At 39.9% G+C, this 15,249-nt stretch overlaps 3 protein-coding genes across 7 annotated transcripts in view; all 3 read right to left on the reverse strand.

Moving 5' to 3' along the window:
• Window positions 1-2,876: 2,876 nt before the first annotated feature.
• ubc (ubiquitin C) lies at window positions 2,877-4,694 on the reverse strand. Its single transcript, XM_076986630.1, has 2 exons — window positions 4,543-4,694; window positions 2,877-3,662 (listed from the first exon to the last, which is right to left on the reverse strand). The coding sequence occupies exon 2, from the start codon at window positions 3,653-3,655 to the stop codon at window positions 2,966-2,968; it is 690 nt and encodes a 229-aa protein (XP_076842745.1). The 5' UTR covers window positions 3,656-3,662; window positions 4,543-4,694; the 3' UTR covers window positions 2,877-2,965.
• Window positions 4,695-4,853: 159 nt separating this feature from the next.
• On the reverse strand, window positions 4,854-9,371 carry tpst2 (tyrosylprotein sulfotransferase 2). Of its 3 annotated transcripts, none has more exons than XM_076986627.1 (6): window positions 9,229-9,371; window positions 7,947-8,509; window positions 7,387-7,704; window positions 6,901-7,099; window positions 6,701-6,755; window positions 4,854-6,578 (listed from the first exon to the last, which is right to left on the reverse strand). In XM_076986627.1, exons 1-6 carry the CDS (start codon window positions 9,274-9,276, stop codon window positions 6,508-6,510), a joined length of 1,254 nt encoding a protein of 417 aa, XP_076842742.1. In that variant the 5' UTR covers window positions 9,277-9,371; the 3' UTR covers window positions 4,854-6,507. The 3 variants fall into 3 exon arrangements, with proteins under 3 accessions (XP_076842742.1, XP_076842743.1, XP_076842744.1); XM_076986628.1 differs by having other exon boundaries at window positions 7,947-8,461; window positions 9,229-9,348; XM_076986629.1 differs by having other exon boundaries at window positions 7,947-8,800; window positions 9,229-9,338.
• A 150-nt stretch (window positions 9,372-9,521) lies between these two features.
• Window positions 9,522-15,249, reverse strand: part of sez6l (seizure related 6 homolog (mouse)-like) — a 33,408-nt gene continuing 27,680 nt past the window's right edge. The window contains exons 12-18 of one of the 3 annotated variants that reach the window (XR_013124304.1): window positions 11,919-12,110; window positions 11,527-11,721; window positions 11,397-11,432; window positions 11,083-11,197; window positions 10,709-10,814; window positions 10,056-10,453; window positions 9,522-10,007 (exon numbers count right to left, since the gene is read on the reverse strand). Coding sequence is in view for 1 of the 3 variants with exons in the window: in XM_076986624.1 (XP_076842739.1) it covers window positions 10,424-10,453; window positions 10,709-10,814; window positions 11,083-11,197; window positions 11,397-11,432; window positions 11,527-11,721; window positions 11,919-12,110 (674 nt within the window). In the remaining 2 variants the exon portion in view is untranslated. Of the gene's footprint in view, window positions 10,454-10,708; window positions 10,815-11,082; window positions 11,198-11,396; window positions 11,433-11,526; window positions 11,722-11,918; window positions 12,111-15,249 lie in introns of all 3 variants that reach the window. The other 2 variants (XR_013124303.1, XM_076986624.1) reach the window with 2 other exon arrangements.

The raw sequence follows: 15,249 nt of genomic DNA on the forward strand, positions 1-15,249 counted from the left end.
GAATTGGAGGAGGATTTGTTTCACTATGTCATATTCACTATGTCATATTCTAAGTGCGTTTCAACAGGGTCCATTAAATTGAATTGGATGTAGTTTAGAATGTATATAGTTCTAAGAGTGTATATCTAGTTTAGAATGTATATAGTTCTAAGGGTGTATATCTAGTTTAGAATGTATATAGTTCTAAGGGTGTATATCTAGTTTAGAATGTATATAGTTCTAAGGGTGTATATCTAGTTTAGAATGTATATAGTTCTAAGGGTGTATATCTAGTTTAGAATGTATATAGTTCTAAGGGTGTATATCTAGTTTAGAATGTATATAGTTCTAAGGGTGTATATCTAGTTTAGAATGTATATAGTTCTAAGGGTGTATATCTAGTTTAGAATGTATATAGTTCTAAGGGTGTATATCTAGTTTAGAATGTATATAGTTCTAAGGGTGTATATCTAGTTTAGAATGTATATAGTTCTAAGGGTGTATATCTAGTTTAGAATGTATATAGTTCTAAGGGTGTAGATAAGTTCTTCCAGTTTCCTCAGTTAATTTCTGTCATAATTGGCAATGTCATGTCACAGTCCATTAAATCAAATCCACTGCTCAAAAAAAAATAAAAAATAAAGGGAACACTCAAATAACATCCTAGATCTGAATGAATGAAATATTCTCATTGAATACTTTGTTCTGTACAAAGTTGAATGTGCCGACAACAAAATCACACAAAAATCATCAATGGAAATCAAATTTATTAACCAATGGAGGCCTGGATTTGGAGCCACACACAAAATTAAAGTGTAAACACACACTACAGGCTGATCCAACTTTGATGTAATGTCCTTAAAACAAGTCAAAATGAGGCTCAGTATTGTGTGTGGCCTCCACGTGCCTATATGACCTCCCTACAATGCCTGTGCATGCTCCTGATGAGGTGGCGGATGGTCTCCTGAGGGATCTCCTCCCAGACCTGGACTAAAGCATCCGCCAACTCCTGGACAGTCTGTGGTGCAACGTGACGTTTGTGGATGGAGCAAGACATGATGTCCCAGATGTGCTCAATCGGATTCAGGTCTGGGGAACGGGCGGGCCAGTCCATAGCTTCAATGCCTTCATCTTGCAGGAACTGCTGACACACTCCAGCCACATGAGGTCTAGCATTGTTCTGCATTAGGAGGAACCCAGGGCCAACCGCACCAGCATTTGGTCTCACAAGGGGTCTGAGAATCTCATCTCGGTACCTAATGGCAGTCAGGCTACCTCTGGTGAGCACATGGAGGGCTGTGCGGCCCTCCAAAGAAATGCCACCCCACACCTTTACTGACCCACTGCCAAACCAGTCATGCTGAAGGATGTTGCAGGCAGCAGATCGCTCTCCACGGCATCTCCAGACTCTGTCACGTCTGTCACATGTGCTCAGTGTGAACCTGCTTTCATCTGTGAAGAGCACAAGGCGCCAGTGGCGAATTTGCCAATCCTGGTGTTCTCTGGCAGATGCCAGCGTTCTTGATACTTGTCTTTTAGAGACTGATCGAAGTTCCTTTAAAATGGATGTGGTCTCCATGTAAGCATAGTATTCCTTTTTATTTGCGGGATAAGTGAGCACCAAAGGAAATCAATAGGTCAGGGCATCTTTTTCTTAACGGGTAAAGCATATGTAAAGGCAAAGGCATTTGCTTTGACTTCACTACCAGTTATGAAAATATTCTCACACTTTTCTGGAGGAAGTCTTTACCTCTCTATCACCACAGGACAGCATTATATAGGGTATTGACTTTTGTAGGTTATTGATTTGCACATTTAAACATTACATGTTTCTGTAAGACATTTAAAGATACCTGGAAAAGCAGACATTTCCAATCCTCCATGTAATTTGACCAAATGGGTATTTATAGGCCTACATCAGTTCTGTAAACCCCATTTGTTCACATATCTTATTGTGGTGGTGGGGAAAGGACAGAGCAAATAGAAAAGTTAATACAATTTAAGTGAAAGTGCAATTGTCACATCCTTTAATTTGAAAGGGTGTATCATTTCTTAGTGATATTTATGTTATTGAGAATCGCAGTGTATAACCACACCTGAAATAGTAAAGTCAAATGAACGCATCAGAAACCTTTACAGCGAGTTTCCATGTGACCATTTAAAATTCAAGACAAATCTAGACTTGAAACTGAAGATAATAAACAAGGAACATTCTAACACCAGGCCCTCCAGGACAATTCCTGACTTTTTAATGACACACCATAAAATGTCATTAACGATCTGTGAACAGATACTACCCATTTCTCCTTTTCAGCAAATGTGGCTACCTTGGCATTCTGCTCCGTTGCACTTATAGCAATGCTACTTTATATGGCAAATTCACTGGGCTGGTTCTTCATTCCCTTGTGTTGCACACTGCAGAAAAACTTTGAATACTCCAGTTACAAAAGTATGCAGTATGTATTCCCTATTTTAAGATCTCAGTAAAGGTATGCCCAAGAATAACCGTAATCTTAGGAAATATGAAGCAGTGTTCCTTGAACCAATAACAATGGCGTCGTTTTCACGTATTTGGTGACATCTAGTGGTCATTCTTGAGTATCAGCATCCATCACTGCAACAATTGTATTAAAGTGGTCACGAATGGTTCACAGCGATCTCATTTTAATGAGAAATTTAAACGAGCTGTTAATATAATGGATTATTCAATCTGCAAATAATCTTACTTGCATGTATATGGAAGCATGGAGCAGCAAAACAAAGGATTACATAGTTAACATTTCAAAATGTCAGGCCTCAAATCCTCAAGCTGGTTGCCTCACTAATGCAAAAAAAGCCAAGCAACATTTCACCATTAATTAAACCACCAGTACTAAACAAGTGACTATTCAAATGAGTACTTGAAGAATGCTTAAACTTTATTGAACACTTAAAACAAGAGGAGGAATGTGGAACTGGTCTCCAAGCATTTAAGAGCTAGGACAGACTAATTGCCTCCACGGAGACGCAGGACAAGGTGGAGGGTGGACTCTTTCTGGATGTTGTAGTCAGAGAGGGTGCGACCATCTTCCAACTGCTTGCCAGCAAAGATCAGACGCTGTTGGTCAGGTGGAATGCCTTCTTTGTCCTGAATCTTGGCCTTGACATTCTCAATGGTGTCACTGGGCTCCACCTCCAGCGTAATTGTCTTGCCAGTCAAGGTCTTCACAAAGATCTGCATACCTCCTCTCAGACGCAGGACAAGGTGGAGGGTGGACTCTTTCTGGATGTTGTAGTCAGAGAGAGTGCGACCATCTTCCAACTGCTTGCCAGCAAAGATCAGACGCTGTTGGTCAGGTGGAATGCCTTCTTTGTCCTGAATCTTGGCCTTGACATTCTCAATGGTGTCACTGGGCTCCACCTCCAGCGTAATTGTCTTGCCAGTCAAGGTCTTCACAAAGATCTGCATACCTCCTCTCAGACGCAGGACAAGGTGGAGGGTGGACTCTTTCTGGATGTTGTAGTCAGAGAGAGTGCGACCATCTTCCAACTGCTTGCCAGCAAAGATCAGACGCTGTTGGTCAGGTGGAATGCCTTCTTTGTCCTGAATCTTGGCCTTGACATTCTCAATGGTGTCACTGGGCTCCACCTCCAGCGTAATTGTCTTGCCAGTCAAGGTCTTCACGAAGATCTGCATCTTTACGCTGTAGCAGTCAATTTCAAAGAATTGTATTAGCAATTTGCCAAATTTCACCAAGTTTTTCTGATTTAAACCTAGAAGTTACACAAATATGGTTGGGCATATCATCGAAGAGATAAAACAAATGAGTTACCCTTCATTTCCTGTTAACCCTCCCTTAAGGTGCGGCTAAATGACTTGCGAAAAATTGACTACACAAATAAAATGGCCTGCTGGGACTAGAACTTTACTCTTGTTGATACTCCAATTACTACAATACATCCGTTAATTATTAAACGCAACAATGGGTTAAGTATTTAGTTCCCATTTCAGCTTCGCAAATTAGAAGTATTAACACATAGCTAGTTAGCAAGACAGCTATATTGGAATTCGAGTGTGCCGTTCACTCAAAACATGAAAAGCAAAATAAAGCAAACAAAAAGCTAGGTTGGCTAGTTATTTTTCCGTTAACATGTCTGCTTTAAAACGCTGACAAGTCAAACAAAGTCAACTTACAACTCCAAAGAAGGCGTTAGTTAACAAGTGCTGCTAGCCTTCCAGCCAAAAAGCTAACCTGACGACAGCTAGACGACGCTGAGGTTATATTAAAACCAAGTGGCAAAAAGAGACAGATAGATAGACAAGTTGGCTAATTAACTAGATGTCCTAGATAACAGTAATATTGGGTTTAGTTATACTAGGAATGCAGCCAATTCATAAATACGTACTTCAAATTATTAACGTTGTGATTATAGCTAGTTAGTACTACACTAAACCGCAAAGATAGCCAGATTAACCAGTTAGATAAAGTTAATCTCAATTTGATTAAACGAAAATATGTTTGAAAAAGCAGTGCATAACACCAACATGAGAACATTTTTAATGAAAATTCAACGTATACTCACAAACAAATGTTCTTTCCTGGAGTTATGCAGAATCTATGAGCATCTACTGCGTATCGTCAGGAAACGAATGACGACAAAGCAAAACCGCCAACGTATTTATAAACACACCGATGTATCCCTCCACTGTTACGCCCAGCGAACTATAAACTGTGCAGCTTAACGATTAAATGAATGAGGATATTATGATGTATATTGTATAATATCATTATGGTAGTATCTATAATAAACTATGACAAAAATGCTTTTTTAGCAAACATATGGATAATACGGAAGTGAAGATTAATGGACGCGGAGGGATTCGACTGTGCGATGACCGAGAGAATTTTATTTCGAATAAAACCAGGGTTGCCAACTCTCACGCATTGAGCGTGAGACACACGCATTTGACCGTTTTCACACGCTCTCACGCCACACTTCCGATATCTCACGCCGAAAAAAAAAATCCAGTTTATTTACCTCAGATTCACATATATGATTCAATACGTTACTAGTTCGCTAGCTCTGGCGCCATCCACCGGCGATATAACACTGAATCTGTGTCCATTTTACGTTCGCCACCCCCCCCGCTCAACAACTTAAAATCTCACTCCAAGCGAACGTCAAAAGTTGGCAACCCTGTAAAACGTAGTTAATATATGAATACTAAACTAAAATAATATAGCTAAAATTCGTACGATTTCCATCAGTAATAATAGTAATATATTAGCAACGTCAGAACGTAAATAATACAAGAACAAACAAATACAGTAAAAACACCTCTGTGACTCGCTTCTCTTAGTCAATACGCCGGCAACCCGTATTTTATGTGCTGTATAGCCTATAATGTGTGGTATCAAAAAAGTAAACCTAAAATAAGGCTATTGTGATAGTATTTACTATTAGTCCCATGCACACTTTCATATATGTGCATTAACATCATTTTGAACATTGTAATAAATCTGGGCATACATGATCAAAATTACCTTGTATATTTGCAAAATATTCCCTTTGACAACAAGACCTATTAATAGGTAATTGATGCCTTCTTGGGTATAGTACATACAGAATAATCTTAAACTTAATGTTATATTTTGTGGACCTTCCACCACAACATATAAAACGACATAATCCTAACCTTCTACCAAACTGAATGGTTTACATGGCACAGTAAGTAAGCCAGCCTATTCTTGCAACTACAATATATAGAATGCTGTTGGGTTGGTGTTTTGCGTTGCTTGGTGTACTGTTTTTCACTAGCACATGAAATCACACATCAAATGTCACCTTTCCACTGTGTACCAGCACAAACAGAGGCGCACAGACAGGAAGTGTGCTGTAACGCTGCTCAAACCCCTTCAGCAGATGTTGTTATACAGCCATGTAACATGTTTTATGTTCCGCATCAATGAACCAAAACCCATGGATTTTCCTACAAAAAACATATTCTCAATGTTCTACAGTTTCGGCTATCGGTGAACACACACACACACACACACACACACACACACACACACACACACACACACACACACACACACACACACACACACACACACACCTTTGCAAATGTCTTAGTCCAGATCGCTAATAATGAGCAAACTAGCGGCACCCAAGAACAATATAAATAAATGTCCCAAGCATAAATAATATTGCAATTCTGAGAATTCAAATTAATCAATCAAAAATTGTCAAAAAACGATTCATCAAAATGGCTTGTGTTCTTCAAATGACATGGATATTATACATGCATATATATGTGCACCTGTTAGTGCTTGATTTGGGCCTGCACTGAACCCTGCTGCCCTTAGACCACAATGCATTATGGATAATATACATTGTGTGTTTCCTGATGACTGATGCAACTGTCTTTTTCAACACCTCTTCCTGCATCCCTGATTATGAGAACTCAGAACAATTTTACTGCCACTCAGGCCTTACGTGTGTCTACACGTGATGTCATCAACAGTTGATACTGGCCACATATGATTAAGTATCTGATTGAAAATGCATGGGTGCATTCATAATATTTCTTCTTTCGTTGGTTTTTTTGGACACAACTGTTGAAATCAGACAGAAAGGCAGAATGAAACCAAAGTTTACACTTTATATGCATAATTCAACACGCATTACAAGGTAAACAAAGTGGTCAACCCAAGATGTAAATGTGATTAAACCATACTCTCTTGTGACAGTCTTTTCAAACTTGAAGGAGGTTTGAAATGTCCCTTTACCACCTAGAAATGTTTAAAATAAACATTCATTAAATCTCAGAAATGAGTGATGAAACATGACCATTCAGAAGTTGTATTCCATAAATACACAATACAACAGTTCTGTAGATATTCTTTGGGAAGCACCATGTTGACATTATGATCATACCTTTTCTGTATTATGAATCACTTCAGGATCTGGCTGGCCGTAATCAGGCGGATTGGCATCAGGGTTGTAGCCCAGTCTTCTGAGCATTGGAGCAATATTCTGCATGTCTGCCAATAGATCAGGTGGGATGTGGCCCACCCAGCGGGTCAGGGCCTGCAGATTCACTGGCTTAATAACCTGATCAGTGGAACGTTCACTTCTGCAAAAGCAGAAAAGGTCAAAAAAAGAGAGCACAGAGTCAAAAGAGAACCACCAATGTACCTGTGTTAATTTCGCACCAACAAATAAATGCTATGAAATAAATGTATGAAACAGCAATCCTTACAAACAATCAAATTTTAGACCTCCAATGCAAAGTGATTTTAGAATTTAGAATCCCAAATTCCACAAAATTTTAGCTGTATAAAAAGAATGAAAAACTAATGTGACCCGTGTTATTACATTATGAGTTTGCATGTAATATTTTGTAATGTTATTATGACAAACCGAGACAGGGAAACTCCTCCAGGTTGGCCAATAGCCTCCTCATGGTGAAGCACTCCTTCATGCCATGGTACATCCAGAAACTGCAGCACTTTTACCATTGTGGTTCGTGGTTGCAGCACTAGATTCTCATAGTGAACAGTCAGACAGCGTTTAGCTCCAACCACTGTGCACTGAAACAGCATGGCTTCTATAGCATGATTCCATTTGGTAAGGCAGTCCCTGTAGCTGGAAAGGTCAAAGCCAGCTATGGTCACCCGCCTGGAGATCATGGAGTGCACACTAGCCCGGCCATCTCGCACCATGAGTATAAACTTGGAGCTGAAATCAGTTACAGGAAATGGGAGGTCAGATTAATGATAGTGGATGATAAACAGAATGAGACAATAACTCTTGTTCAAGAGAAGCACTTCGATGGATAAAAACAATACAGAATAAAATGCAATAAAATCAGTTAAAGTAAAAACATATTTGCAAAGAACATGAAAAGCAAGCTACAAGAAGCAGCTTGATGTCTACTCTGATGCTATTTAAGATTAAAACCTTTTTGGTGAACCTCTTACTTGGGAAAGATGTTGGAAAGGTAAACAGAGCTCTTCAGGGTGAATGGGTCCTTATTACAGAGCAGTGGGGCAGGGTCACCGTGCCGTGCGATAACCTCCAGCAGGAAGGCCAGTGTGGCAGAGTCCAGCATCTCCTGTGTGATGCCCTCTTCCTCTAGGTCTGAGCGTTCCTGGCCCTGTCTCCTCCAGCCATGACGCAGGGCTAGGAGCCTGGGGATCACCCGTGTTTCTTCTCCACAGCGGATGTCTGGGTGGGCATCGAGCATCGCCCGCATCAGCGTGGTGCCCGAGCGGGGAACCCCACCAACGAAGACTACCGGCGAGTCCTGGCTGTAGTGATACTGGGTCTGGTTGGTGTCTTTAACCACGACAGACACCCGCAGGGCAGGGGTCAGCCAGCCATGGCAGGTGAACACACGCTGCAGCGACCAGACGGCTGTGCACACACCAGACACCCACAGAACGAGCATGACCACCCGTCTCACGGACAGCCGCATCACTTGGCTACGTGACCCCTGTGCTCGGCAAAGCCGTTGGAGACCAAAGCCGTCAGCAACGCTGATCTAAGCAAAGCAAACTGAGGCCTGAAAATCAGGAACCAACCCAACTTCTCCTGTTCTAACCACTAAGCTTTTCTTTTTTCATTTTAAAATGTCTCACTCTTTAGTAACTACATCTGGCAAAATAAGTAACATGTTACATTGGGCAGCAAATGCTTAGGACAATATATTAATGAAAATAAGAAGAAATAATATTCAATAAATAAATAAAGAAATAAATAAATAAAAAATGAAATAATATAAATTCCAGCACCCTTGACAAAATCCAGGACCTTGAAAAAGTAGTAAATAATTCTATAACCAAAATAGACAAAAAAAAAAGAGACAAAAAAAAAAAAAAGACAAAATTGTAAGACAAACTGGTCATGTTTTTTTCCATTTAGAAAAACAGACAGTCAAGTGCACCTTCATCACACTGATACTCAAAGGGTCGCTGGATGCCACTCCAGGCTTTGGAGTTGAAAAGACCTGATGTGAAATAGCCCGTCAGTGCATTTTACGATCTAAGACTTCCTGAAACAGTTCAACTGTTCCATGCGATGTAAGCAGTTACACAATTGTTTTGTATTTAATTCTTCGACTAAAAATGTAAGCGATTAAATGTTTAAATCCAATTCTGTATGAATTTGGTTTTCATAATTCTCAAATGTGTTATGATATCAGGCTAAAAACCTGTTTAAATGCAATGATGATTTTAAGATGCAAAGAAATTAGTAACTTACTCTAACATAGAAATCTGCAACAGTTTCAAACACATATTTTGTCTTCATAGTAATCCATACTGCTCATGTTCTTTTTGAAAATGCTTTTTGGGTAATGACGACAATCTCACTTATGATACAAACAACTTCAGGAAGTGGGTGGGAAACTAAACCACTTTTCATTCCTGTTTCATCAAGAGTCACAGAAGTGAGAAATTCTGAGAATTGCCCTTAATTTTTAGTGCGAATAGCTGCAATCATGTAAACAAGATTTAACCGACCAAAACAAGAGTCTCCACAAGTTTGTTAAGAAACACTCTATCATTGATTTATTTTCATGGTTTCAACACTTCTTTAGGGAAATTATCTTAATTCCAAAAGCAAATGTACATTAATCATCAGAAAACCTTATAACATATACATCAAAATAAATACTTCTGTTCCTCACTGTTGTATGACTTCACTGGCATGAGAAATATACTACCTTAAAACCTGCACTACAAACTGGTTTGAGTACAAAGCCTTAGAAATGACAGCAGACAGGAAGTCAGGCCACTGACACACAGACACACAATGTCCACATGTCTCATAGGGTGAAACTGAGCAGCAGTTACTCTGCTGCAGGGATCTTCGTTACTCCGTGTTACAGACGCTTGCAGACAGTCTGCCTTACCACTAGCCGTCTATTGCTCTCTCCTGAATCCATAAATATTTCATTCTGTTCCAGTACACACACGCACATGCATTCACACATGCACTTGCGCACGTGTGCCTGTATGTATGCACTTGCGCACGTGTGCCTGTATGTATGCACTTGTGCACGTGTGCCTGTATGTATGCACGTGCACCTTTTCACATGTTGCTGACCAAGAACCTCCTGCCATAAGTGCACAATGTTCAAATCACATGTTAAAACCACAGTCACTTTTTCGATGATTCACCTCCCCTCCAACCCCTGCTACACAGCTTTCATCTGGCAAACTCCCATCCCTGTCCTTTCTCTCTCTCTCTCTCTCTCTCTCTCTCTCTCTCTCTCTGTCTCTATCTCTCTCTCTCTCTCTCTCTCTCTCTCTCTCTCATATCCCTGATTTGGCTGTATTTCATCCTTCAGATTCGGGAGGTTGGAGAGGTGGAGCAGCAGTGGAATTGTCAGGATATATTTACATCACTTCCTTTCAAGGCTTACAGAGAATTTCATTTGTAGCAACAGCTCTCCTCATATTGACACCTCATACTCTCTGGTGTCCTGTGGAATACAAAAACAAAAATGTCTCACTCTCCAATACAGGAACATACAAACTCTGCTGCTCAACTAGCATTCAAAAGTACATTTCATATTTCAAAAGTGGCTGTTACAAAGGGATGTCTTAAAATGTGCAAGATTAGATAAGTGGGTTCATGTACAATTGTTCTCCATACTGTTAGTGATACATGTTAGAGATTCTCTTCCTTTTAAAGTAGTTTTAATTTGGAAGTAATTGTGCTTCTTCACACTACTTACCCCTCCTGTCTCATACAGGGGGTTGTCAAACTCGGTCTCCACGGTGATCTGGCTATATGGGTGTGGGTACATGAGAGGCAGGCGTAGGTTGGGGTGATATCGACACCTAATTTAGGACAGATTGGAAGTGTATTGATTCTCTCGAAACATTTCAAAGCATTTCAAAGCATTTCAGGTAAAGTATACACACATTCAAGGAGCAGATGCAAAAGTTTTGTTTCCTAACCAATCTAAGCACATTTCAAGTGTGGTTTCTGAAAGGCAAAAGCCATCAGACGACGCTGTTTCCAATGTGTTTTTCCTTTCAGAATTTACAGGAATGGAATGAGCCAGTGCAGCGTGACATGGTGAAGCTCTTAAAGATGTTTGCTGACCTTGTGACGTATATGTAGGCACCTCCCAGCAAGACAGACAGCAGTAGTGCTAATATGAAGATGGCCAGAGTAGTGCTCCCACCATCCAGAGACGTCTCTGCTGTGGCCTCTGCCACTATAGGAATGCAGCAGATCAGGAAAAGACAAATAAAAACAGAAAACCCGAGACATTAGGAAAGATCTAAAGGAGCTGAAACCATTTTGGTTCTTAATAGTACCTAATTAAATAAACACATGGTGTCTGGACTGATGGAATGTTAAAAATAGACTAATATGATTACTGGCAAACATGGAATGACAATAATGGAACTTGCCTTCTAAAGCATGATTACCAGAGCACTCGTGATTGGCTAAAATTGGATTAAAGAGAAAAAAAGAGAAAATCAGTTGGACAGTAATATAGCACTATTTATATGCTGCAATACTGCAAATGATTGACTTTACCTCTGCATAGGGGCAATTGTCCACTCCAAAATGAAGGATTTCCAAGGATGCATTTGATGGCGATCTCTCCGATGAGCTCATAGCCCTCGTAGCACATGAAGCTTAGGGACTCGCCTGGAAGATACAGCCTCTTAGACAGGATCTGATAGCCATTGTGTGGAAGACCAGGATTTTCACAGGATACAGCCTCTTCCGCTGGGGTTGAGGGCAAGAATGATAAAGCAAGAGAGAAAGAATAGGAGAAAGTGAGAAGGGCATAAATATAGGAGGTTTGCCATCAGTGTTAAGAGCCAGGTTAAGGATTATTTGAAGAAACAGTAACAAAAATAATAAATAAGTAATCTTTTTTGATTATCCAAGCTAAAATGATTAAATCTGCTTCCAAAACTCACAGACGCAGTGTGGCAGGCGGGACGTCCACACTGGGGTCCCAGGCTCTCGGCCGTAGCACGTCAAAGTGGCCCCGCCCTGCAGTATGTAACCGGGGTTGCAGCTGTATTGAATGGTGGTTCCCACAAGCAGTTTGGGGTCAGAAAGTGTCCTTACGGAGTGCTCAACATGGCCTGGGTCTGTACAGTACATAACTACCAGGAAAGAGACAAGCAGGACTTCAGTGATCCAACATTCACTATTGCTTGCTCACTTTCCAAATCTTTCCAAAAGGGTTCTCCCAACTGTTCATTTAATTTATGGGTGCATGTGTTTTGTGGAAATGCATTTTCAACAGAACCAATCAAATTACCACCTTTACACATAATTTCACAGAAAAGTGCAGATGACATATGATGCATAAATAATTAAGAGTGCAAATTTGTTGTTTTGTGTCCGTACTGCAACATGTTGGATTTGAATGAAACAATGACCTTAAAGTGCATAAGATCATATTTAGTTTGAGGATATTTACATCTATATTAGATTATCACCAGATTATCACCACTATCCTTTTATCATTTCTCTACATCTTACATACCTGTCAAGTTTTGTATTTAAAAATACGGGACATTTCCCGTGTATGACGTCATCGCCTAATTTGCATAATCAGTTATTTGCATATAGCTGCAATCCAGGCTGTAGGAGAAACGAAAACATCTTTGGAGTGGCAAAAAGTGAAGAAAAAACACCCCAAATATGTTTTGAACTACAAATGAATAAAAAAATTAATTTTCTAGTGGTATTTCTAGCTACAAATGGGGACATCTCCTGGGCATATTTCTGTGCCTTTAGCCCGCGTTTGTGCTTGGCAGATTGTTCGTGCTGACGGACATTGTTCCTTCCCCCATGAGAGACACTAAAATCACAGCTACATATCTTACAGAATGAGTAGCTATGCCCCTTCATGCTCCACTTTAGGAAAGTAAATTCCCTGTCCCATTCGTCAAGATACTCACACGTACGCTTAGCTTTTTTGGCAGGACTGCCTTCTCTCGTTAAATCCATATCTGATTTGTTGTTCCAGGTTTGCTCCCACTGTCGACACTAAACCCGCGAGTTTTAATTTTTTTTTTAAAGCATTCATGTGTCGCTCTAAACAGAATTCTGTCACTAGCCTCGCGAGAACTGCTACCTGCAGTAGTCTGGGTGGCAGTTCTCGCGAGGCTAGTGACAGAATTCTGTTTGGAGCGGCACATGAATGCTTTAAAAAAATAAAAATTGAAAACTGAAAATACGGGACAAATACGGGAAAATAAAAATACGGGACAACGCCGGGACAGAGCGGTAAAATACGGGACTGTCCCGGCCAAAACGGGACACTTGACAGCAGAGCATCTTATGGAACCCCAAATATAAAACAGATTAGCAGAATTTTAAAATAAAACCATCATGAATATTATTTAGTTGCAAACAGAGGTGGGTAGAGTATTCAACTATTTTACTCAAGTAAAAGTACCAAATGTTACTCAAGTAAAAGTAAAAGTATGCATCCAAAAATTTACTTGAGTAAATGTAAAAACGTACTTTGATTAAAAGCTAATCAAGTAGTGAGTAAATGCATGAGTACTGTCTTGTGTCAATAAATGACATCATGAGAAATTGAATTACTGGAAACAATGACTTTTAATGATAAAAATAATGTATTATAAATAAATATAATATATAAAAATTATTTATTATAAATAATATGTATTTTTGTTTGTTCCTAATTATTAGGCCTTTGTAACTTTAATGTGTTCCACAAAGGCACTAACTGATGAGACTGTCAGCCAATACGTGTAGCTACAAATTGACGCCAACTGAATCAATTTGTAGCAAACTTAATCATCGTATATTGCTAGTGTGTACCACGGTCTCTGGTGTGTACACTGTGTGAACTGGTTTTTAGTATTGCACTGCGTTACATTTAATAATTACATAATACAAACGTTATGCCTCAGAGATATAACATTACACAAAACTATACATACGGCAAACTTATCGCAACGTGTTTCCTCAAATTTGATGTTGAGTTATTGTAGGCTGAAATGTCCACACGTTTGGCAGACACAACTGACAGCGCATTATATAACTGTCCTTTTTATGTGAGGCCAGGGATGCTCGGTAGGTTTTTCTGTCACATTACTTTCTTGTTACCGGTGGAGAAAGTTTGTGTATGTGATCACGTGACTGACCGGCTTCATTTGATTGGTCACACATACTCGGGGTGCCGAGACGTTGGTCAGTCTTCTCACTGAAAAGACGAATTATTTACAAAACGAAAGTAACGGTAGCGCGCGGCGCAAATCCGATTGTAACGGAGTAAAAGTCGCGTTTTTCTCAGCACATATTTACTCAAGTAAAAGTAAAAGTCGTTCATATTAAAACTACCCTTACAAGTACATTTTTGTCCAAAAAGCTACTTGAGTAAATGTAACGCGTTCCTACCCTCCTCTGGTTGCAAATCCCTACATCATCCAATTGCACAGCCGGAGAGCCAACCGCAGTTTTAGACCTGCAGTTCTAGACCTGCAGTTCTAGACGTGCCGTAGTTTTAGATGTATGTAACGTAATATCCAGATAGTGTTTTAGTATGTCGCGGGAGCAGATGGAAGAATGATATTTATAAGCAACAATAATATATGATAGATACATGATAATGTCTGAAGGTCATTTTTGGGTTATCGTAATGTTTATGTCATGAAGGATGAATCTGGAAAGCGTTAGTGTGTCTTGGTTCGTTAGTTCTGGCTACCTTTATGGCTACTTTGTACTTCGACTTTGAGAGAAATGCTAGTCCTGCGAACGTAAATTTTTGCCAGGGGGGTGGTGGCGAACGTAAAATGGACAAAAATTAAGTATTATATTGCGATCGATCGATCGCCAGTGTTTGCGCCAGAGCGAACTGGTAACTCATTGAATCATAGATATGGATCAGAGGTAAATAAACTAGATTTTTTTTCGGCGTGAGAAATCGGATGTGTGGCGTGTGAGCGAAAAACCCCAAGTATCACATAATATTTGCTAGTTGCATGCCAATGAAGGTATACGAGTAAAATAAATCACTCCTAACATTCTGGAAACTATGCTTACTCACTGAAAGCATCCCTCCTGTCGTGTTCGGGTCAAATCTGACCGATTTACAACTTAAACCACTCATAAATATTGTGTTTTACATCTGATTGCTGCAAGGCCTTATGCCATCCTCCACACTATGCACTGGAACATATAAAAGTGATGATCATCTTTTTCATTGGATTTTGAGTGTTTTAAACCAACGATTTACATCTGTGTTGTTGCCGGTCAAGCGTG

This window comes from Brachyhypopomus gauderio, unplaced genomic scaffold (genome assembly GCF_052324685.1).
Source record: "Brachyhypopomus gauderio isolate BG-103 unplaced genomic scaffold, BGAUD_0.2 sc47, whole genome shotgun sequence".
In the NCBI taxonomy this organism is placed as follows: domain Eukaryota; kingdom Metazoa; phylum Chordata; class Actinopteri; order Gymnotiformes; family Hypopomidae; genus Brachyhypopomus; species Brachyhypopomus gauderio.

Excerpts from the sequence above, each read along its gene's own strand:
- ubc (XM_076986630.1), bottom strand. The coding sequence starts at position 3,655 with ATGCAGATCTTCGTGAAGACCTTGACTGGCAAGACAATTACGCTGGAG.
- tpst2 (XM_076986627.1), bottom strand. The coding sequence starts at position 9,276 with ATGAAGACAAAATATGTGTTTGAAACTGTTGCAGATTTCTATGTTAGA. Across the intron at positions 7,100-7,386 it reads GGAGGAGTTTCCCTGTCTCG|AAGTGAACGTTCCACTGATC; the intron begins GTTTGTCATAAT and ends CTGCTTTTGCAG. Across the intron at positions 6,756-6,900 it reads TGATTCATAATACAGAAAAG|GTGGTAAAGGGACATTTCAA; the intron begins GTATGATCATAA and ends AAACATTTCTAG.